This window comes from Rousettus aegyptiacus, unplaced genomic scaffold (assembly GCF_014176215.1).
Source record: "Rousettus aegyptiacus isolate mRouAeg1 unplaced genomic scaffold, mRouAeg1.p scaffold_m13_p_16, whole genome shotgun sequence".
Classification (NCBI taxonomy): Eukaryota; Metazoa; Chordata; class Mammalia; order Chiroptera; family Pteropodidae; genus Rousettus; species Rousettus aegyptiacus.
The window spans coordinates 51,464,779-51,485,803 of record NW_023416291.1 but is presented as its reverse complement, the minus strand read 5'-3'; the positions used below and the strand labels follow the sequence as shown (position 1 = coordinate 51,485,803).

The 21,025-nt window shown below is 67.2% G+C and overlaps 1 protein-coding gene across 2 annotated transcripts in view; it reads right to left on the bottom strand.

Moving 5' to 3' along the window:
* Positions 1 to 891: 891 nt before the first annotated feature.
* MLLT1 (MLLT1 super elongation complex subunit) overlaps positions 892 to 21,025 on the bottom strand; it is a 49,417-nt gene continuing 29,283 nt past the window's right edge. Inside the window, exons 4-12 of one of the 2 annotated variants that reach the window (XM_016145159.2) lie at positions 18,437 to 18,580; positions 14,830 to 14,955; positions 10,760 to 11,311; positions 8,275 to 8,362; positions 6,529 to 6,637; positions 4,268 to 4,367; positions 3,903 to 3,974; positions 3,705 to 3,776; positions 892 to 3,501 (exon numbers count right to left, since the gene is read on the bottom strand). In XM_016145159.2, coding sequence (XP_016000645.1) covers positions 3,373 to 3,501; positions 3,705 to 3,776; positions 3,903 to 3,974; positions 4,268 to 4,367; positions 6,529 to 6,637; positions 8,275 to 8,362; positions 10,760 to 11,311; positions 14,830 to 14,955; positions 18,437 to 18,580 — 1,392 coding nt within the window. In that variant the 3' untranslated portion in view covers positions 892 to 3,372. The remainder of the gene's footprint in view (positions 3,502 to 3,704; positions 3,777 to 3,902; positions 3,975 to 4,267; positions 4,368 to 6,528; positions 6,638 to 8,274; positions 8,363 to 10,759; positions 11,312 to 14,829; positions 14,956 to 18,436; positions 18,581 to 21,025) is intronic. The other variant, XM_036234036.1, reaches the window with a different exon arrangement.

The window sequence follows — 21,025 nt, the reverse complement described above, 5'->3', positions numbered from 1 at the left end:
CGCCTGGCCTGCGGCAAGCCTTGCCGCATTTTCCACACGCACGTGATCCTTCCGGGGCGTCGTGGGAGTCTGGGACCCTCTTTCACTCTGTTCCTACTTCAGGAGGTCAGATCAGAAACTGTCCCAAAAGGCCTGTGGAATCCTTCTCCAGTGGGAAAGATCCCGGCAGGAGAGGCCATGGCCTTGATGCTGGAAATGGAACTTCTGGCCACCACTGGAAGGGAGGGGCCACGAGTACCCCGGGGTGGTCAGCCGTCTCCCGAGCTGCTGCGGGCAGAGTGGCCAGAAGGTATGGCCTGCCATGCTGACCACAGAATTTCTGGCTCCTCCTGGTGAGCTAGAGCCCACAGACTAGAAAGGGCTGCTTCGATGGGGCCTGAGAGAGCTCTGTCCCCTTGGGGCTCGCTCAGCCCTGCCACGCTTGAGTTCAGAGCAAAACACACCATGAACGGGCAGATGGGCACCCCGGCCTCCAGCAGAGGATGTCTCTGCCCACATTTTTCTATGTCGCTTTCTATCATCCAGCCATCCACCCAACCCTCCCATCCTCCCGTGGACCCATCCATTCCTCCACCCACCAACCCACCCATCTTCCGAAGCCAGGCCTTTCACCCCGAACCCTGCCGTCAGCTTCCAAGGCAAGAACACCCCATCCAAAGCAAGGCCTGAGACTCAGGCCTCCGTCACATGGCCCCTCCCGGATTTCCGGTGGCATCGTCCCTACTCTCCCAGGACACCGACCTCGCTCACCCTCCCCCCGCCCCCCAAGCCGAGTCCTGGCCCGGAAGCACCGAGACAGGGGGCGGAAACGAGGCGCACCCTGGCTTCGGGTTTCCCCCAACCCCGCAGCGGGAGGAGCCGAGCAGACGCACGAAGCCCTACACGCAGGTCTGCTTTCCCGTCTGACTTTATTTCACTTTTTTTTCTATAAAATTCCTCCATAATTTCACAATTTAACAAAAAAGTTTAAAATCCAGGACAGAAACAATCCTGTAACTTATTACAAACACGATTCTCCTTATTCCTTTTGCCCAGGAGTGGGTCTTGGGCCAGTGTGTCCTAGTTCCTAGCGAGACACACTCTTTGTAAAAACCCTTATGGGTAAGAAAGGTATTCGATACCTTCTGCTTTTAGGCGTCGGTTTACATTTTGTTCAGGAGACAGCAAGACACAGGGGTTCGCACTGGGGCAGGGGGCTTAGCGCTGAACGCGGCATTAACAAAGTGCCGGCCCCTTCCTATGGAAGCGTCCCCAGAGCCCTCGCGGGCCCAGCTGCCGGGCAGCGGGCGGTGGGGTAGGGGAGCAGCTGGGGGTGCTGCAGCCGGGACCCTGGCTGCCTGGCACGTCCATCAGGCGGTCGCAGGCCAGCGCCGGGCCCAGAGCAGCGCCGGGGGACAGCACTGGAGGCCTTCTGGCCGGAGGAGGTAACTGAGAAATGGTCGGTGCTTCCTAAGGCCCTGCGAACAGCAGGAAGGGCCACTTAGTGCTGCCGTGACGGGCGGGCCGCAGGGCCTGGCTCCCAGGCAGCCTGCGGTCCCTTGCGGGAGGCCCTGGTGCAGGAGGACGGCCAGCGCCCTGGAGCAGGCTCTCCTGCCTGTGGCCCCGCAGCCGCTGCAGAGCGCGCCAGGCCGCGGTCGGAGCAGCAGCCTGCTCAGGCCAGTTCCTTCCGTCCAACGTCTGGGAGATTTTCCAGAGAAGAAAGGTGCCCATTTCGGAGTATTGCTGGCCTGCCCGGGGAAGGGGACGGTGACAGCACAGGGCCCGTGGCCCAGGCCTGACCTCTTCCTGACACCCCGGAGCAGGGGGTCAGGAGAGGGGGCCCGAGTGCGGGGCAAGGGATCGTGGCACTTTCCGCTGACGGTTCTCGGGCCGCCCCCGAGCGTGCTCCCAGGAAGGCCGGAGTTCGGGGCTCCTGCGACACGGGGCTCCCCAGGGCGTGACAGACAGAATCGGAGCAGGGGCACAGGAGTTGGGGACCACAGGGAAGAGGAGCGTGGTGCTCCCCACACTGGAACACCAGGACTGGGAGGCTGATTGACAGTGGGCTGGAGAGAGAGAGTGAGCCCACCTCTGGGCCCCCTCGTCCTTTTTCCCACATCCTGTTCAGGGCAAAAGTCGGGGGTGGAGGCCTCCAGGAGCCTCGAGTCGAGGTCTGGGGGAACAGAGGCTGAGCCAACAGGTCCCCAGGCCCAGCAGACTCCCTGCAGGTGGGCCGGAGCGAGGAGGAACCGGCCCGGCCCTCGGAGCATCCGGGCTCGGGGGCTGTGAATGGCAGGAACAGGAGGGCCAGGCCCAAACCAGAGGGACGGCCGAGCCCGGAGGGCCTGCCGGCGGCAGGGCCGGGCGTGAGGGCTGCCTCTGAGTCCTGGCGCTCCTTGAAAGACTCCACAAGCTATCCCATCTTATTTGGCAAAAGCTCATTTTTTTTCAATGTTCGAAGACTCGATCAACAGAAGGGAAGAAGAGGATCCTATGAAGGAAGGAGCGGCTGAGCCCCGGGACCCGTCGCCAGGGGCGGCCTGCAGCTGCGGGGGCCCGGGGGGCCGCTCCTGGAGACGGCCGGCAGCGTGGCCGGGCGCGGGGGTCACTGCCCCGGCGTCGTGTTCACAGGCCCCGGGCCGCGCCTTCCGAGTGCCCGGAGGACGGGCGTCCTCGTACCACTGAGGGAGGGGTCCTCCCTGCACCTGGAGGCCGCCGGCTGGCACTCCGGCTCGGCCTCCAGCCCGACAAGACCAGTGGAGACATCTCACCCCCAAAGTCCCGCACAACCCGCCCCCCACCCCCCACAGGCGCCGCTGCCCTGGCCACGGCTCCGGCACCCTCCGCGCACACGCGCCAGCGAGGACTGGGCAGCAGGGAGCCAGCAGTGGGAGCACGGGGCTGCGCCCCGCTCGCACGGAGGACGGGCCCCTGAGGTCCGGGGTGCGGCGGGCGCGTCTGAACCATCTGGGGGGCTGGAGGCAGCACCCCGGCTGCTCAGACGAGCCTGAGCAGTGACACTGTGACGCACGCCCCACCACGGAGCAAGGCTCCTGCCGCCGGGCACACTCATCCCTCCGCGAAAACGAGCCTCAGCGCTGCCTTCGACACAAGCCGCTTTCCAAGGGGGGCCCAGGTGACGGCCCCTGAGTGTTGGGGAGCAGCAGTAGCAGTGCCGGCCCAGCCCCCCTTGGCCTCAGGGCTCCCGGTGAGCTGGTGTGGAGGACAGGCCGGGGAGCCGCCGAGGAAAGTGCAGCTGGCCGTGTGGGCCGAGGACAGGGCGGTGACTAAGGCAGTGCTGCGGGCGGGCGAGTCGAGAGAGAGGAAGGCGGGCGGTGCCCAGGGGGGGCCGCCTGGGGCCCCGGTGGCAGGGGCCGAGCACCCGGCCCAGGGTCATGTGGCCACAGCCTCCAGGTAGCTCTGCAGCTTGCGCACGGTGGTCTCGTCCAAGGAGAAGAGGTCGAAGTCGAAGGTGGTGTTGGTGACATTGAAGTGACCAGTCTCCTCGATCAGGTTCACGATCTGGAAGGCGGTGACGGGGTGGCTTCAGGGAACAGGGGCTAGGGCGGCCCCGGCCCCGAGGAGGAGGAGGGGGGGGGAGGGGGAGGAGGGGGAGGAGGGGGAGGCAGCCTGCAGGCCTTGCGGGCACCCCGCCCCAGGACCCCCTCTGAGGTCACCCGTGTCCTCGGCCAGGACCGAGGGCCAGGGCGGTGGCCTCCTGGTACCTGCTGCAGAACGTTGCGCTCCCGCAGGGCCATCAGCCTCCGGTGCAGCTCCACGAGTTCGTCCGTGTAGGCCTGCGGGCGGCAGCGGCATTGAGGGGGTGGCCCGGCCCAGGGACCGAGGGCTGGGCACGCCTGGGCTGGCCTGTCCCGTTGTGGAACCCTGGGCCCCGACCCCACCCCCTGCCCCCAAGCCCCCACCTTGTCATAGGCGCCCCTCTTGAGGACCTTGTCCGGCTTGCCGCAGGGCTCCGGGCTCCTCCGGCCTGACGCCTGCAGGGCGAGTCGGGGTCTGCACTCAGCTCCTACCTGTGCCCCTCCCTGGCACCCCGCAGCACTCCGCCCGCCCTCGCCTGGCCCCCAACGCCAAGGGAAGCCCATCCTGGGGAGCAGACATACCTCCGGGGCCTGGGGGTGACCCAAGCCTCCCTCTGGACCCACCACCCTCAGCCTGGGATCCCTGGACAAGCCCGGGCCCTGGCTCTAGGACGGAACGGAGACCCGCTGGCCGCAGAGACCTCCATCCCGGGGGGGGTGGGGGGCCCTGCACGAGCCCCGGGGCTCACCTTACTGTGGGGCGGGGGCGGCTTCTTGGGGGGAGGAGGCTCGCGGCTGGGCAGGCAGGAGTCAGCACTGTTGTCGCTGTCGCTGTCACTGAAGCTCAGCCTGACGAGGGGCACGGAGCCGTTAGGCTCGCCATCCTGCTGCTCGGGACCTGAGCCTGACCGGACTCCCCGAACGGCCGGCCCCTCCCTGCGAGTGACGCCTGAGCCCAGGAGCCCGTGGGAGACCAGGCCCACCTAGCCCTGGGCGGCCACTGCCACGCGAAACAGGAAGTGGGCGTGCGGGTGACCCCAGCGCGGCAGGGCGCCCCGAGGCTCCTGCCCCGCTGTGAGCCTGAGGGATGGGGCGCGCTGGGCTCGGCTCCTTTCTCGTGGTCCTGCAGGTGGGCCGCCTTCGGGGTCCACTGAGGGGAGGCGCAGACCCCACCTGAGCCGCACGCTGACGGCAGGCTCCCTCAGGGACCCCAGCGGCAGCCCCTCTGGCAGGACGCTGGACACGGTGTCTGGAGGGAGCTCAACCTCGAAGCTCTTGGGGCCCTGCGCCTCCATTTCCTCACCCATAAGACACGTCCCTGAGAGGGGTGTGCGGGAGAGGGGCTGGCTCACAGTGACACACGGTCACTGCTTTCGGGGAGGCAAGGGCGCGCACCCAACGTCCGAAACCCCCGGCCAGCGCGGGCTGGACGGCCTCCCCTCAGACTCACGCTTCGCTCACGCCCTCTGTGCGCGTGAGCTGCTACAGCCCTTTCGATTTTTCCAGAATCTCTTGAAGCAGAGAGAGAGGGATGTAGAGGAAGCAAATTCCTCTCTAGCCCTCTGGGGAGGGGGGGCACAGGCCCACGCTCCGCCCTGCTCCCCTGGGATCCCCAGTCCCTCGTGAGCATTTTGGGCTCGATCCAGCGACGGGGAGCCTGACAGCGGTTCCTCCAAACCTGGGACACAGCGGGCCCCGCCTGCCACCTCCCCCTCCGCCTACAACGAGCCCCCCCAGAGGCTGTGAGGAGCCCGGGCCTCGGGGGCGCCTGTCTCTCCCCCGAGATCGAGGCTGTCCGTCTCCCTGGTTAACTTCGCCCACAGTGAACACCGGGTTCTGGGGCGCCTGCTCTCCCCTGGGGCCCCAAACTCGGGCCTCTGGCCTCCCGGCTGAGTCAGGCCGGGGGGAAGGGCGGGCAGCGTCCCCTTGTCACCCTGCACGCCCCTGGCTCCGCCCTCTTCCCCAGGTCCAGCGAGCGGCAGCTGGGGGCCCGGCAGACTGTGGGCTCCCCGGGGAGCAGACGAGGATGAGACGGGGTTCGGCCAGCTCATGCCAGGCAGCGGCGGCACCAGCATCAGGGTCTGTGTGGCCCCCGCCCCGACGACGGACGAGCAGCGGCTGCTGGCGCCCAGGGAGCCCCCGCCCGCCCGCCTGCCCCTGGGGCCGCCCCCAGCGCTGCTGCACGCTTGGCCCCCGCGCCCGTCAGCCCTCTCGGCTCCCCGCTCCTCCCGCCCAGCCCGCCTCCACGTGAATGGCACCAGCAAGGGTGGCCGGGGACCTGCTGGGGACCCGCCCCTGGGAAGCGGGTGGTCCTGCTCATGCCCCAGCCCACTGGGCCACCGCCTCGGACCGCCCACGGCCAGGCCCTCGGGGCGGCAGGGCCCACCAGCCACCCCGACACACACCACCCACGAGCACCCGCGGGGCGCCTCTGCTGGCAGACCAGACCCAGTGGCCAGCCTGGTCTGAGGAGCCACTGAGTCCCAAGGGCCTCGGCCCGCAGGGAGAAGGGGCTGGATCTGGGCCCGACGGGCCGCCGACGGGAGTCTGCCCCTGCCGCGGGCCTGGGCCGCGGCTGCCCCCTGCAGCCTGGGAATGCACAGCCTCCCCGAGTGGGCTCATTCCGGGGGACCGGGGTGTCCACAGGATGGTTCTCAGTCTGTCCTCACCCCGTGCCGCATACGTGGGGAAGGGGAGAAAGGTCCCCAGGCCCCCGAGCAGAGGAACCAGCCGCACCCCACCCCCGCCTCAGACCAGGGCTAGCCCTCAGCGGTCCCCCTCCTCCGGTGGTGGCCCCCCCCCCGCCTGGCAGCCCCTCCTTCCAGTGACAGGAGAGAGAACGCCACCTCCGACCCCTGCACTCTGCCCAGCAGGAGAGACAGCGTGGCCCCCGGCAGAGTGCCCTCCAGCAGGCCCCTCTGTCCCCACCCCGGGCTGCCCTGTCCTGGCCCCGCCTCCTCCAGGCCCTGCACATCAGCAGGGCCCCCCCGTGCCCCCACGGTCCAGGCACCTGGAATCCCTCCCTGCGCTTGTCTTGCCGGCGGCCTCCTCGCCTGATGAAGAGTCGTCCTCGTCGGACTCCTCCGACTGCAGGTCCTCCACCATGGAGCGCAGGGGGCCTGCAGGGCGCGAGGGAGCAGGAGAGTGGTCAGGGCTGCCCGGGCCCTGCAACGGCCCTCTGCACCCAGGGAGTTTCTTGACAAAACCCCCCAAAACCACCCACAAACCGCCTACAAGTCCCTCTGGCCAGGTGAGGCCTGCCGCCTAGCTCCAAGAACCGCCCCCGAGGGTACCCCTGCCTCAGGGATCCTCTGGCTTCCCCACGTCCCCTACCTTCCTGGCCCTGCTCACAGGCCTCTGGCCCCTGGTCTGAGGCAGGACCACAGGGCCCTTCCATAGCCAAAGCCGAAGGAGCTGAAGTCAGAGCCTCTGCCTAGAGCCGGGCCCAGGCAGCCCTGCCGGGAGGGCGAGCAGCCGGAGCCCAGGCCGCGGGACCGCCTGCCCGCCCGTGCCCCCGCCCGTGCCCCCGCCCGTGCCCCCGCCCGGGCCTGCCCAGCCCTCGGCACCCCCTCCGCTTCGCCCAGCCCACAGTCCTCCCCTTTCTCCAGAGGCGCCCAGTTCCAGTCCCCTACAGACGGCATCTTGGTTTATATTCCTGTTACCAAGGCAACAGAGGGACACAAAGCCCTCAATTACAGTGGTCACGTGATCCCACTTCAGCAGGCTCCCCCTCCCTTCCCTAAAGATAAGAGCCCCTGGAGAGAGTGTGGGCGCGAGCCCATCCCCCGGCCTCCTCTCGACAGCACGTCTGAATTCCAGGTCAGAACCCCCCCAAAACACTCCTCTTCCCTAGCTCTCCACGAGCCCCCCCCCCAGAGTGACACCAGCCTACGGGGGGAAGACTGTCGGTCCAATCCACCAGAAGAAATGCTTCCGGTGTGAGGGTGGGCAGCGGGCTCAGCTGGGTCCTTGCACACCCACGGCCGGTAGGCCGGGAGCACCCGGGCCACCCTGAGCCTGCACGAGGCCTCCCCGGGGGCTTCTGGGGCAGCCAAGGGGGCCTCGCACCCTCTCGCCACTCCCAGCCCGCGCCCCCCGGGGTCCCGCAGGGAAAAGGCAGAAGGAGGTGCGGGCCGGACATGCTGTGCGATCCAGGAGCGTGTGCGGGCACAGGCCAGGGTGCGCGGCGGGCACAGGGACCTGCGCTACCTTCGCCGGGGCGGGGGGGGGGGGGCTGGCACGGAGGGCGTCTGGCCATGGGTGGGGCAACCAGCAGCACCGCCTCAGCCAGCGCAGCTCCAGGCCCCGTCACGCACACGGGGCACCCTCAGGGCCAGGGGACGGACACTGGAAGGAACCTCCACGCCTGGAGGGCGGTCAGGTGACCTGTTTCTGCTTTTCCTTTAAGTAGACGCCCTAAGCTTCCACTACTAGGGACGGGGACCTCTGGGGGCCCAGCATGGCCAAGCAGTCGTACGCTGAAGACAGGCCCAGGGTGAGTGCAGCCCAGGCCTGAGCTTCCCCCGCCCCCCTGCCCGGGCCCGGGGTACGGAGTAGCAACGGCCGTCACACTTGGGCTTCGCTGGACCTCAGGTGCGGAGTGAGCCCCACGCGGAAGCCCGCCATGCCAGGAGACCGCTCGTGACCCCGGTTCTCTGACCCGCCCGGGACCCCAGCGGCCTCCAGGCGGGATCGGGGTGCCCCCACAGCAGCACGCCATGGAAAACTTCCCATGCTTTCCGTTGTCATCACCCACCTTGACTGTGGTTCTGAGACGGCTCAAAGTCCGAATCCGAACTGGAGTCGGAGCTGGAGCTGGAGCTGGACGGGCTGGACTGGGCAGACTGCGGCCCACGGCGGGCGGGCAGGCGGGGGAGAGAAGACGAGACGGCCTTTCAGTCCAGGCAAACGGAGTGGACGCGAGATCGCTCGGCAACAGCAACACGCAGCCAGGCCTCCCCAGACACGCGCCGAGAAGGTCGCAGAGGCAGCAGGCCCCCCGCAGGCCTGGCCCGGGGGCAGGGGCGGGCACCCGTGCACACACCCGAGGACCTGCCCCGCCCCCGCCCCGGCCCAGCGCACCCAGTTCGCATGCGTGCGGCGATGGCCCTTCCTCTCCCACTGAGGAACTTCGACAGAATTCTAGAAGTTCCAGGAGGAGCTCGGAGCACGTCGGCCCTGTGCGCCTGGGCAGCGCATCCGTCTGTGGGGGAGGAGCTGGCGGGGGCCAGGGAGCCACAAGGCCAGGAAGGGGGCGGGGCCCCGGCTTCTGGCTCTGCCCTCCTCTCCCCGCAGCCCGTCCCAGGGCGGAGTGATAACAAGAAGCTTTCTTCCTGCCCGTGCTGCCGTCAGCCGCCCGGTGCCCTGCGGCAACGCGAGTGTGTGTGTGCACCTGACGAGCAGCTGAGCACACGGTGGCCTCCGGCCCGGCCCACTGTACCCGCAGCAGGTCACGGCCTGCTTCTTCCTGAAGCTGTGCACCCCGACTCGGCCTCCAGGGGGCAGTAAAAGGCAAAACTAGGCCGCTAGGCAGTGGAGCGTGAGATGATGGGGGGCGGTGCTGTCACACCTCCCGGGGTGAACAGGGACTGGTCACTTCAGAGTCCTGCTCAGAGAAGGGCCTTCCGGACTCGCCAAACAGAGCACGGAGCCAGAACAGGGCCTGCGCTCCTGCCGACGGGCTGCCCCGGGAGGCATGTGTGGCCGAGCGGGGTGCGGGCCTGCACGGGCGGGCTCACAGGGGCAGAGCGGCCAAGGAAGTCTGCCCTGGCGCAGCATGCCCCACGCGCAGGAGGCTGCCTCCGCCCTCACGCCTCAGGGGACCGTCTGAAAGCGTGAGCGCCCTGCGCACTTGGGACCAAAGCCCTCTGGCCCTCTCCCGTTGTCCAGAGGAGGGGTGCCGCAAAGATGAGCAACCCCCAAGCCCCGACGACGGGCCTGGAACCACGCAACCCTCTTGCAAGTAGACCTGAGTTCTCACCCCGGCTCAAGTCTGGGACATGACCCCAGCTGTCCCACCAACTGGCCAAGGCCGTTCCCAGTTTCCAGCCTCGGCGTCCCCGTCTGTAACAGCCGCCCTGCAGCCTCTGCTCCGTGTGAGTGTGCCAGCCACCAGCACCCGGGGGCTGGTGCCCGCCATGCCTCTGACATCTACAACAGGGAATGCGGACAGGCCCCCTGGGCCGGTGGCATGAGTGGCAGAGTCCGTGAAGCTAACACAAAACAGCAGGGCCGGGCCAGGAGCCGGCCCCAGGCCGGCGGCCGCCCAGCGTGCGGGCAGCAGGCGAGGTCCCGGCCGAGAGAGGCCGCTCCCGCCCGTGCCTGCATGGGGTGGGGGTGGGGGTCAGACGAGCATCTCAGAGCACTCAGCACCCTCCCTCCCACACAGACCCAAGGGGTGGACACGGTCTCTGCCCAAGAACAGAGGTCCGAAGGCCCATGAGGAGCCACCGCGCGCTGCCGCGGTGCCCAGCAGAGGGCAGGAGAGGGCCTCGTCATGCTCCCGGGGCCAGGGGGACCAGAGAGAAGCAGCCGGAGCAGCTGCGGGCTCAGCCCGGGGACCCAGATGAGGAGCTGCTGGCCACCTGTCGGCCAAGTGGGAGGTGACGCTGGCCCTGTGCAGCAGTCACGGCTTTCCAGATGTGGCGCCGCACGCGGCCTCCAGGGTGCGCCGGCCCGAGGTGGTCAGAGAGGCCAGGGGCCTGGCTCTGGAAGACTGTCGCACCTCCCCCACCTCACCAAGACCCCGAGGCCGGGGAATGTCAGTAACTGTCCCACAGCCTTGGGGAGCCCTGGCGTCCTGCTGGTGCCCCAGCACCGGGGAGCACGTTCCCTGATGGACTGGCCCTGTGGTGGCCAGGGAAGGGGCAGCCATGAGATGCAACTGCCCAATGATGAGACCTCCCCCCCCGCCCCGCCCCAGGGCAGCCACCAAGACGCTCGCCCTTGCAAGAGGCTCCCCAGGAGAAGTCCTGGGAGGCGGGGTGCCAGGCCGTCACGCTCTGCCGGGGCCGCGTTTCCCGAGGCTCCGGCTCCTCGCAGCCGCCCGAGCCAGGCCCTCCCGGGCCCACGGCCAGGGAGCCTGAGCCGGCGGCGAGCTGCAAGGAGCCAGCAGGAGCCCTGGGCCCAAACCCCGGCCTCCCCGCCTGACCTCGGGGCCAACAAGGCTTCCAGGGACTCAGCGCTGAGAGATGACAAGGACGGGGGTGATGGGGTTGACGGGGCGGGGACAGGTGCCTCACCTCTGTCTTGAAGGAGGCTTCGTCCTCTGAGTTGGACTCCTCCACCTCCGGGGGCTTTTTGACCTCCCGGGGCTCGCTCTCAGCCTTGACCTTCTCCCCTTTGGTGCTGCCCTTGTCCTTGACCGGCTTTTTGTCCGAGAAGGAAGACGAGGTGCGGGGCGAGGTGCCGGGGGCACCCCTGGACCCCTTGGAGCTGCTCTTCTTCTGCTTTTTGGCACTGGGCTTGGGCGAGTCAGCGGCTGCTGGCCGCTTGTTGGAAGACTTGGGAGGGGGCGGTTGGGGGGGCCCACCCTTGGGGGACAGGCTCTCCAGTTTGGTCTCCTTCAAGGCCATCTTGGGCTCCTTAAACGCAGCCTTGGGTGGCGGGGCCTTCTCCTCCTTGGGGGGCCGGCCCTCGCCCAGCTTCCGCGCAGTGTCCTTGGCGCCTCGGGCCGGCTCCCGCTCCGGCTCCTTGGCGGGGCCCTTGCCCTCGGAGTCCTTGCGCGGCCGCTCCCGGTGCTCCTTGGCCGTCTTGTGGGCCTTGCCGGCCTTGCCGCTCTCCCTGCTGGCGTCCTGAGATGCCGGGTGGGAAGGAAGAAAGACAGTCAAATGGCATCTCGGGGTCGCCCTGCTCCTCCTCCCCCGACCCCTACAAAGTATAATCCACCTGATTCAGACTCAGCTAGAGAAAATCTTCCAAAAAGCGAAAAAGTAAGGCAGCAGGTGAGAGTTTTAAATGGAGCTGTGCCTTTAAACTACTAGGAAGTGTCAGCAGGTCGCAGGCGGCTGCAGGCTAAGACTCCCCTCTGAATTGAACTGACATTCCCTGAGGGATTCAAGAAGAGCACACGGTGAGTCAGACAGAGAAAGGCAGCCGCGCGCCCCGCGCCCCTCCGACACGCCTTGCAGCTTCCCGCCGGGGGCACTAGCAGGTGGGCCCCTCTCCTGTCCCCACCGCAGAGTCTGCGTGCCTCCTGCCTGGTCACCCCCACCCCACCCGGGCCCAGTGCACAGCCAGGCACAGGGTTCTTTGGTCCCCTGAGTGCCCGCCAGCAGCCCCGAGACCCCGGGATCGCAGCTGGCCCGGTGGGCGGCTTTCCTATCATGCGGATGGTTCCTGAGAAATCCAGATGGCAGAGGGTGGGTCGCCAGGTCAGAGCTCCAGCTGGGGACAGGCGGAGAGTGGCCCTGCTCCGGGCTTCCGGGAGGGCCAGGCCAGGTGACTCCAACCCTGTGTGCCTGCGCTTCCTCTGAACAAGGGCGAGGCCACCTACCTCACTGGGACAGTGTGGGCCGTGGCCGACACCGAGCGCTCAGGTCAAGGGGCCGCGCCGCCCCCACACAGTCGGCGCAGCCTGCGGGGTGCGCCCCGCCAGACGCCTTGTTTGCCGCCTCCTTTCAACACCCCTTTGCAGCCCTGCATGTCCAGGGGTGCTGGACCAGCGCCCGCTGCTGCTGGCTGCCCAGGGCTCCACTGTCACCAGGCGCACGGCTGGGCCCAGAGGCTCACCAGATCAAAGCTCGCCAGGACACCAGCAGCAGCCGGACCCCAAGGGTGGCCCACAGTATCTGAGGCAGCCACACTTTACCAGCTCGCCCCGAGTGCCAACGGGATTGACGAGCCAGCTGAACGCCCGGCAGAGGGGCCTCTGCTTCCCGTCCTCCCAGCCCCACTGCGGGTCCAACGACAGAGCTCGCCCGACAGACAGCCACAGGGACAGAGAGCAGTCTCGACCGCCTCGGAGCTACCGTCACCTTCTTCTTGCAAATCCACAACCCACATCAGTGCCAAAGATCTGGGGATAGCCCTGGTGGTCGCGGCTCCCGACCGCTCTCTGGAGCAATGTCGGCCCCTGTGCCCAGCCCTGGCTCTTCCGTCATCAGGCCTGGAGGCGGGAGGCGCTCACAAAAGCCCCCAGCTGACCATTCAGAGGGACGCCTCCCTTGGGGCTGGTGTGTGGAACAGGGCCAGTCCCTGGGCACTCCGCTCCCCAGCCAGCTGCTCCCCCAGAGACAGACGGGAAGCAGAGACCCCACATGCGACCCCGGCCTCTTCTCGCGGAGCCCACGCACCCGCGTGGGCGGCAGGAACTGGGCCCTGCCCCAGGCAGTGGGGCGACAGCGCGCCTGAGGGGCGCGCCCAGGGGAGGCCCCAGCTTCTGAGCAGCAGCCCTTCCCCCGGGGACTCCACAGGCCCCAGGCCGCGGCACCCTGAACCCGCACACTGAGACCCGGGTGTCGGCGGGTGCTCCCGGCCCCCACAGAAACATTCCCAAAGCCACTGACGACGCGAAAAGTCAGCCACAGGACGCGCGTCCAGGGCCGCCACAGGGCAGGGCCCAAGGCAACGCCGTCCTCGCCACATGGGGCCCCACTCCTCTCCCGGGGCGCCGGCTCCGGCCTGCCATGCCACCCCCGAGGGGCCTGCGGTGGTAAGTCCACTGGGGGCCGATCCCCCTACGGCAACAGCAGTCAGACTCCCCAAGGCCCCTGGGCTGGGGACTCTGCACAGCCTGACCCTCTCTGCCTGGAGTCTGTAGCCGGGCAACCAGACTTCGGGTCCCGGCAGTGGAGAACTAATCTTGGGGACAGCCAGTGCCCACAGGAAGGTCCTTAGCAGGAGGAGGGGGCTGGCGCACGGCCCTGGCCCCCGACAAGAGCGCAGTGAGGCCGCCAGCTCAGAAGCCAGAGCAGACAGCAGGCAGGGCGGGCTCCAGGGAGCCCCCAGCAGAGCAGAGCCAGCCCAGGGCGGCCTGAGAAACCCACGCCAGGGCCTCCTGCGTCAGGCCACCCAGCTGGCCGCAGGCAGGTCCTGGCACCGGGAGGGGCGGAGATCAAGGATGCCGAGCCTGGCGGATGTGCCCGTCCGGCCGGGGGCTCCCGGGGGCCACCAGGGCACTCTGCTGAGAAGCATCGGTGTCCTCGCTACCTGGGAGGGCGTCTCTTCGTGGGCTTTTGGGTCACTTGCAAGTAACACGCACAGAAGAAAGGAAAGTTCCTACCCTTCCTATTTTGCAACGACTTCCAGAAAACTGTGAGTGGCTGAAAGAGAAGCTGCCACCGATCTCGAGAGAGGATTTCTCCTCCACGTGACTGCCGTGAGGCTCAGGAAGGACGGGCCGGGGAGGCCGGCGTGGGGAAGACCCCAGAGCTGCGTTCCGTGCTCGAGACTGGCCTCACGCGTCCTGAGGGCTTTATCAGATGAATCTGAGGACTTCAGAGACTGATCGGCCTTGCGGAAAGTGCCAGGAAGACCCTGCCCGGGAGATGGGCGCTGCGCCAGCGAGGCCGCCAAGGAGCTCGCGCTGTCCTGCCCGCGGCGCCCCCGCTCACGGCGCCCAGCAGGTGGGCGAAGCAAGAAGGCACAGACGAGAAGCGCGTAAACTTGTGGGGTCGGTGACGCGAGACCAAGCAGCGGCCCCGGGACAGAGCTGTGTAGGCGGCGGCCGGGTACGGGACGCACGCTCGGAGTCGATGAGCACATCGTGACACCGGCGAAGGGCGCTGGCAGCCACCCCGGGACGGCCCTGAGAGTCGCCTCACGGAGGGGGCGGAGCGCCGCCTGCGGACACGGTTCTTCTCGGGGGAGTCGGCTCGCTCGCCCACACGGTCCCGCCTGGCCCCACAGAAGCCGTCTCTGCCGAGAGCCGCTGCGGCAGAGAGAAGAGCGCCTGGAACAGCCCAGGGAGGGAGCGCCGGCCCTGGCGGAGTGCGGGAGGCCTGATGGGGTGGGCCGTGGTGGCCACGATGGACGCGCTCTGTCCGTGATCCCCCAAACTCGCGAGACTGCCTCGGGGCTCTGCCTGAGGGGCTCAGCGGGGTGGCAAGGCTGGGGCAGGTGCTCTGGCCTCAAGAGGAACAGGGGGAAGAGCCTGCGATGACCAGGCTGTCCTGTGGAATCCAGGAGGAGCCGACGCTTCTGACTAAGTGGCAGAGAGCGGCCGGGGGAGCACAGAGAGCTCCAAGAGCAAGATGCCGAGGGGAAGAGTCCGGGGAAGGAAGGCTCAGCCCTGCGGAGGGGGCGCCCTGAGCCCAGGACCCTCCGCTGGGCCCTAGTGCTCCCACGTGACTGGGCCTTCCACCTCACTAACCTTGGAGCCGTGGGATGGTTTGGTCTTCTTGGGGTCAGAGAAGGCAGAGAGTGGAATTGTGGGTAACATGGGGTAGTCAGGACTGGGCCTGGACACCGTTTCTGCTCCTTCGGGCATTACCATCACCTAGTGATAAAGAAGAGACAGACGTTATCAATGAGCAGGAGGCAGGCTGGACGTCCAGTGGGCAAGAGAATTTGGCTTGTGGAACTGTGGCTGGAGGTGTCGGGGCGTCCTTCTCGGGGAGCAGGCCAGGGAGAGCCTGGGTGCTGAGTGCCCGGAGCAAAGCAGGCTCGCAGCAAGAGCAAAGAGAAGCAGGGTCCCAGGATGGCTGGGCCCGGGAGCGGCCGGCGTGACCTCGGGGAGGAGAGCGCTGGGCCGCGAAGAGCGGCAGAGTGTGCAAGAGGCACGAGGAGGCAGCGGCGGCCAAAGCCGACCTGAGCGCTGCGGCTGAGAAAGACCAGAAGCACGAAGGCGAGCAGCCAGGCAGGCCCCGCACTGGCAGCGCGTGGCGGAGAGGAAGCGGCTTCTGCGGGACGTGAGCGTGTGCGGCTTCGCCGGGTCCTACGTCTCCTGAAGAACCGGCCTCCTCCACCGCCAGGTGGCTGAGGCCGACTGGAACAGAGCGAGCAGGGAGGCCGAGGCAAGGGGGAGCCGCACGGAGGCTAGCCCAGCTCTCTGCGAAAGCCACCCGGCTGGAGCCTGCGGGGCGGGGAGGGCACTCTGCCCCTCACTGACCACGCGGAGGCAGGGCCTGGGCTCCTGCCAGGTCCAGCGAGGCTCCCGTGGCACCTGCTGGAGGGAGAGAAGACTCGGGAGCAAGTCTGCCGAAGACCCGCACTGGAAGTTCACACTGATGGCGGTCAGCCACTCAGAAGGAACCTTCCAGATGGCAACAAGACAGAACAAAAGAATGAAGCGCACGTAAAAGTAAAGAGCGAGAAAAAGACCTCTGGCTGGTAGGACACACACCACTAATGACCTCGGCGCCTAGGACACCTCGACGAGCCCGACCTCTCATCTGAGGCGGCTGATGTCACAGTCACGGGACTCCAGGCAGAAAACGGGGCGCTGGAGCCCTCGTGCCACACCCCAACCCCAACCCCGGGCAGCGAAGCCAGAGGCCGAACTGCTCGCCAGCCCGTCCGACCACAGCGCTCGTAAGCACAGCAGCCAGAGCGCGGCAGACCCTGGCCGGCGCGGCCCGGATCGCGAGGTCTCAGGACACTGCCACGCGCGAGGGCCAGCAAGGACGCGCCCGACGGCCAGGGCAGGGGAGGGCGGCTGCGGCCGCCTGGGACCCCCGAGCCTGCCCCGTGCTTCCCTCTGCCTGCCCGCTGCCCTCCCTCACGCCTCGCCTCTCCCCTTCGCGGAACACCCTAGACTGACGCCGGTCCGGGGCAGCGCAGCGCGGGCCCCGCGCCTCTCCCCCCTCTCCCTGGTGGCCCTTTAAGAAACAGTGACGTGAGCGGACGGACCCGCTGCCACCTCCGGCCCAGGCTCAACAAGGACACGTGTCCCCCGCGGGGAATGCAGACCCTCAGCTGCCGAGGGGGCCGAGGACGAGGCACTGTGCGGAGGGGAGAAGGCTGGCCTCTGACCGTCTAGAAAAACAGCCAAGCCACTCTGGCCGCCTCTGGGTTAGGGCCTGACGCTCACGTGGGGAATCGCAGGACCCCCACGCCCACCAGTGAGGCGCAGCGCGGGACGCGGCTCCTCCGCCACCAGGTGCAGATGGCAGCCCCGCTGGGGGCACTCAGCGCTCCAGACCGGCTAATGCAAGGACCACAACTCAGCCCTCAAGTGCCACGATCTCAGAAAGCAGCGGCCCCCAGCCTTTTTGGCACCAGGCACCGGGGCTCCCAGGAGAATCTAAGGCCTGAGGACCTGAGGCGGGCTGAGGCGGCGATGCCGATGCTGGCGCTGGGAGCGGCTGCGGACGCGGACGGAGCTTCGCTCGCTGGCCCGCCGCTCACCTCCTGCTGTGCGGCCCAGTTCGCAACAGGCCACGGACTGGTACCGGTCCACGGCCTGGGGTTTGGGGACCCCAGTCATAAAGGTCCCAGGCTGCTCCTAAGACCCGAGAGCACTGCTCTGCCCTCGAGCAGGACAAGCCCCAGAAGCCCATAGTTCGAGGCCAGCTCGCTCTCTCTGAGAAGCCGCCACCAAAGGGGCACAGCGCCTGGCGGCGAGTGACGGGCCACAGCCGCGGGCCTCGCTCTCCCTTCCGCCCTCCTGGGCTGTGGCGCGGACCTGCCCGCCCGACCTCTCTGGCTGGCTCGTGCCTCCTCCGCCCCCCGCCCTCCAGCTTTATGTGTGCAGACGATGCGCACTGAGCCTCCACCTCTTCAGAGCAAAGAAAGCCCCTGGCGCAGGGAGCGGAGGGGCACGGCCCCCGGTCCTGGGGCTCCGAGCGGCCGTGGACTGTCCCCAGGGCTGTGACTGCGAGACGGGGCGCCCCCCGGGGAAACGTGCGGCGGGGGCAGGGCCGCAGAGGCCGACGGGGCCGCTGCGTCCTCGGCCCCTCCAGCACGGGGCGAACGTCAGGACCGGCCCCGCCGCCTTCCCGGGCTCTGGTGGCCGCCACGCACACGGGGTCCGAATCCCAGACCCGCCCCCCACTGGGGCAGAGCTTACGCCAGCGCTCTGCGGGGGACACGCCGCTGCGTGAGCTTTAAAGACGTTCGTTAAAGACCCAGCTAAGTTAAATGAAGCTCAACCCAAACTCCCTGTACTCACTGGGAAGGCGGCCTCGCACACACGCGCACACACGTCTCACACACACCCCCCCCCCCCCGCCCCCGGTCTCCCCCCCATGCCCCTGACAGAATCCTCTCGGAGGCACCTCTGGCAGTGCCTTTGGGTCACCAGCAGGGGGCTCTGAGGTGTCTCGTGTGCTCAGCCCACACCTCTCCTGACGCACACAGTCCAGCCTGCAGCCACGTGCCCGGCTTCCTCCGCACCAACCATTACTGCACCAAGCGCCCCCAGCCCGGCCTCCCTGTCCTGACACATGCTCCTGGCTCTCTGCCGCCACAGCAGGATCGCCAGCCGTACGACTCACCGCGGAGACCTAGCTTCTGCGCGCTGGCACCTCCGCCTGGCCTCGTGGGGACAAAGCTGCCAGGTGGCGTGCATCATCAGGGAACCCCGCGGAGCGCGGCCGTTTCCCCAGATGGCGCGGTCCCAGGATGGCCTTGCCGATCCAGTTGGGAGTGGGCCCCAGAGCCTTGCCACGCTGACAGAGCGGCCTCACGCCCATCCTCCCCGCCGCCCTCCTTCTGGAGGAAGGTGCTAATTAGCCAAAGCCGAGCAGGAAGCTAAGACGCTACAGGGATGACTAGTGGCTGGTCCGTCCTTCCCAGGCGACGAGGCCCGGCACAGACTCAGGACGCCTGGGCCTCGCCGGCGCTGCCTGTGCGACCTGGCCCTCTGGGCGCCTGGTATCCACCCACACACTGGCGGGGGGCACCCCAGGCACCACCACAGCCACCGGGGCTCCCAGCTGGGAGCAGGGAGGAACCCACACGGGAGCCACGCCGGAGCAGCCGAGCCCGTGGGCCGGCGCCGGGCGGGGGCAGGGCCCGCCCGCTCGGGGCACACTCACCCCGCCAGCCATCAGGAGCTTGTACCGGAACTCGATGGTGGGGTTGTTGAAGGTGAGCTTCTCGCAGCGCAGGTGGTTTACGGGCGGGTTGCCCTCCAGGTTCAGGAACAGGTCATAGGTGAAGCAGACCTTCCTCGGCTCCTCCTTAAACAAAGAACAGGAGGAAGTCCGTTTCAGGGGTGGGCGGGAGGCTGCCGCAGTCACGGGACAGAGGTGGACGGCCAGGTGCCCTCTTTCTCCTTCGCTTGGCCTCCACTTCTCTCCCCCTCAGAGCCCTGTCTGCCCCCCTCTCCGTGTACCTCCTCCTCGTCTGATTATCTGAAATGAATTAACTTGCTGTTTGTAGAAACCCTGGCAAAGGAGGCTCCACGACAGAAACAGAGGCCGCAGGTCGTCAAGAATGACGGTAACATTCTTGCTGACGGGATGGAGAGCCCTGTGCACAGTTCCCCTTCGAACCCCCAAAACCACCTGCCACAGACGGAGGGACCAAGGCGCGAAGACGTGGCACTGCGAAGTGGCAGTGCTGAGGCCTGAGCGCCGGCTCCGAGGCCCCTGACCCTGGAGCCGCCTTCCCCGGCCCTTTCCTAGACGGGACATTCCTCCAGACACATACGGACAGCCCAGAAGCACACGGAATGACGTTCGACATCATTAATCATTATGAAAATGCAAATCACAACCAGGAGACACCACCGCACACCCACAAGGACGGCAATTAATAAAAAGCTGACAATAACAGGTGCTGGCAAGGACGCAGACACTGGAGCCCTGGTGCGCGGCAGCGGTGGGAACGGAAAATGCTGCAGTCGCTTCGGAAAAGTGCCTACGAGTTCCTCAAAACGTTGCGCTGGAACACCTGTGTGACCCGCGGAGCTCCCAGATACACACCCAAAAGAAATGAAAACATATTCACACCAAAACGTGTACATCTACGCCCGCAGCAGCACGCGTCACGGGAGGCAGGCGTGGCAACAAGCCGAGTGTCCGTCCGCAGAGGGACGGATGCACGCGGCGTGGCCCGTGCACACCCTGGGGAGTCACTCGGCCTCAAACAGCAGGGAGGCGCTGACGCTCGCTGCGACGTGGGTGGGCCCCGAACACCTGACGCTCGAGGAGACGCTGGACGGAGGCCCCACGGCGTGTGACCCCCGCCATGTGGAACGTCCAGGCACATCCACGGAGGCCGGACGTGGGTTCGTGAGTGTCAGGGACTGGGGAGGGCGAAATGGCAACCGACGGCTCCGGGCCCGGGGCTTCTTTCTGGGGTGAGGAAAGCATTCTGGAATTTAAAAACTGTGATGATTGCACAACACTGAATGTACCAAAATCTACCAAATCTGCATGCTTTAAAAGAGTGAACTTTCTGGGATGTGAATCACACCCCCATTCTGAAAAGTGCTCTCCTTCGGGAGAGAAAGAACTAGCAGCACAAGAGCCAGTGAAGGTCTCTCAGCAGTCCGAGGGAGGCCTCGCGACAGGTCTTCCCGGAAGAGGCTGAGCCCCACGCTGGCGCGTCCGCGCCTCCTCCTCACCCAAGCCTCCTGCGAGCTCAGTCCTGGGGAGGGACGGGGTGAAGACGGGGTGTGGCATGCTGGCCAGGCCCCTTGGCCCCCCAGCAAGGCCCTCCGGTTTGCAGGAGCGACGCCAGACTTTGTGAACCCCGGTGAACGGGCAACGCCTGAGTGGGAGCCAGCTGGCCGCGTGCCCACTGCTAAACGAGGAGCACGGGGCGGGGTCCTGCAGTCCGTGTGGACGGCCCTGTCCCCCCGTTCAGACCACGAAGGGGAGGACATGCCTGTCATGTGTAACAGCTGAAGACCCTGTCTTCTGGGAGCCCCAGGTCTGGTGAGAAGACAAGCAGGCAGTCCTTCTCGGGCCACTGCCGGCTACTACGTGACAGCGATCTTGCCTCTCCCCGCTGCCCCTAGTCACAGGTAGCGAGGGTGTCTCACTCAGCCCGTCTAAACCAGACAGGAGCCGGGCGCGGTAACAAGATGCAAAGGGCAGCCCCGCCCAGGGAGGGCTTTCCTGCCCAAATCAAACACAAACGCGGCAGGAGAAGCCTCGGCACCTCTCTTCCTGCTTATCCGTGTGACCTGACGCCTCTCAGGGCACTGTCAACCGCAGAAAGGCCACGGAGGAAGCCAGGAGAGTCCCAGGAGGCAGCCACTGGCCCGAGGCCGTCAGGGGCCTCCTGGTCCTGTCAAGGGAAGGACGCCCTGTAGGGAGCCACTGTAATGCCCCTAAACATGTCCCTCCTCCCTGCCCAAACTGCCCCATGACCGCCCTTAATGAGGTACTTGTCACAGGGCGCGTCTCCCCACCTGACTGGGAAGCCCTTGGAGGCAGGGGCTCAGGGGACCCCCGTCCTGCACCCCCCAGGTGCCGGCACATGGGAGGCACTCCATATTTGCCAAAAAAAAATGAAATCAGAGGATGGAGAAGAGAAGGGCCTGAGCCCTCATCGGGGACGGGGAAGGGGCCAGAAGGCCCTGGACGCTGTGACAGGCGAAAAGCATTGGGTGGAGAAGGAATGATGTCATCGCCGTCCGGCGACTCCTCAAAGTCATCAAGGCGCTGCCCATC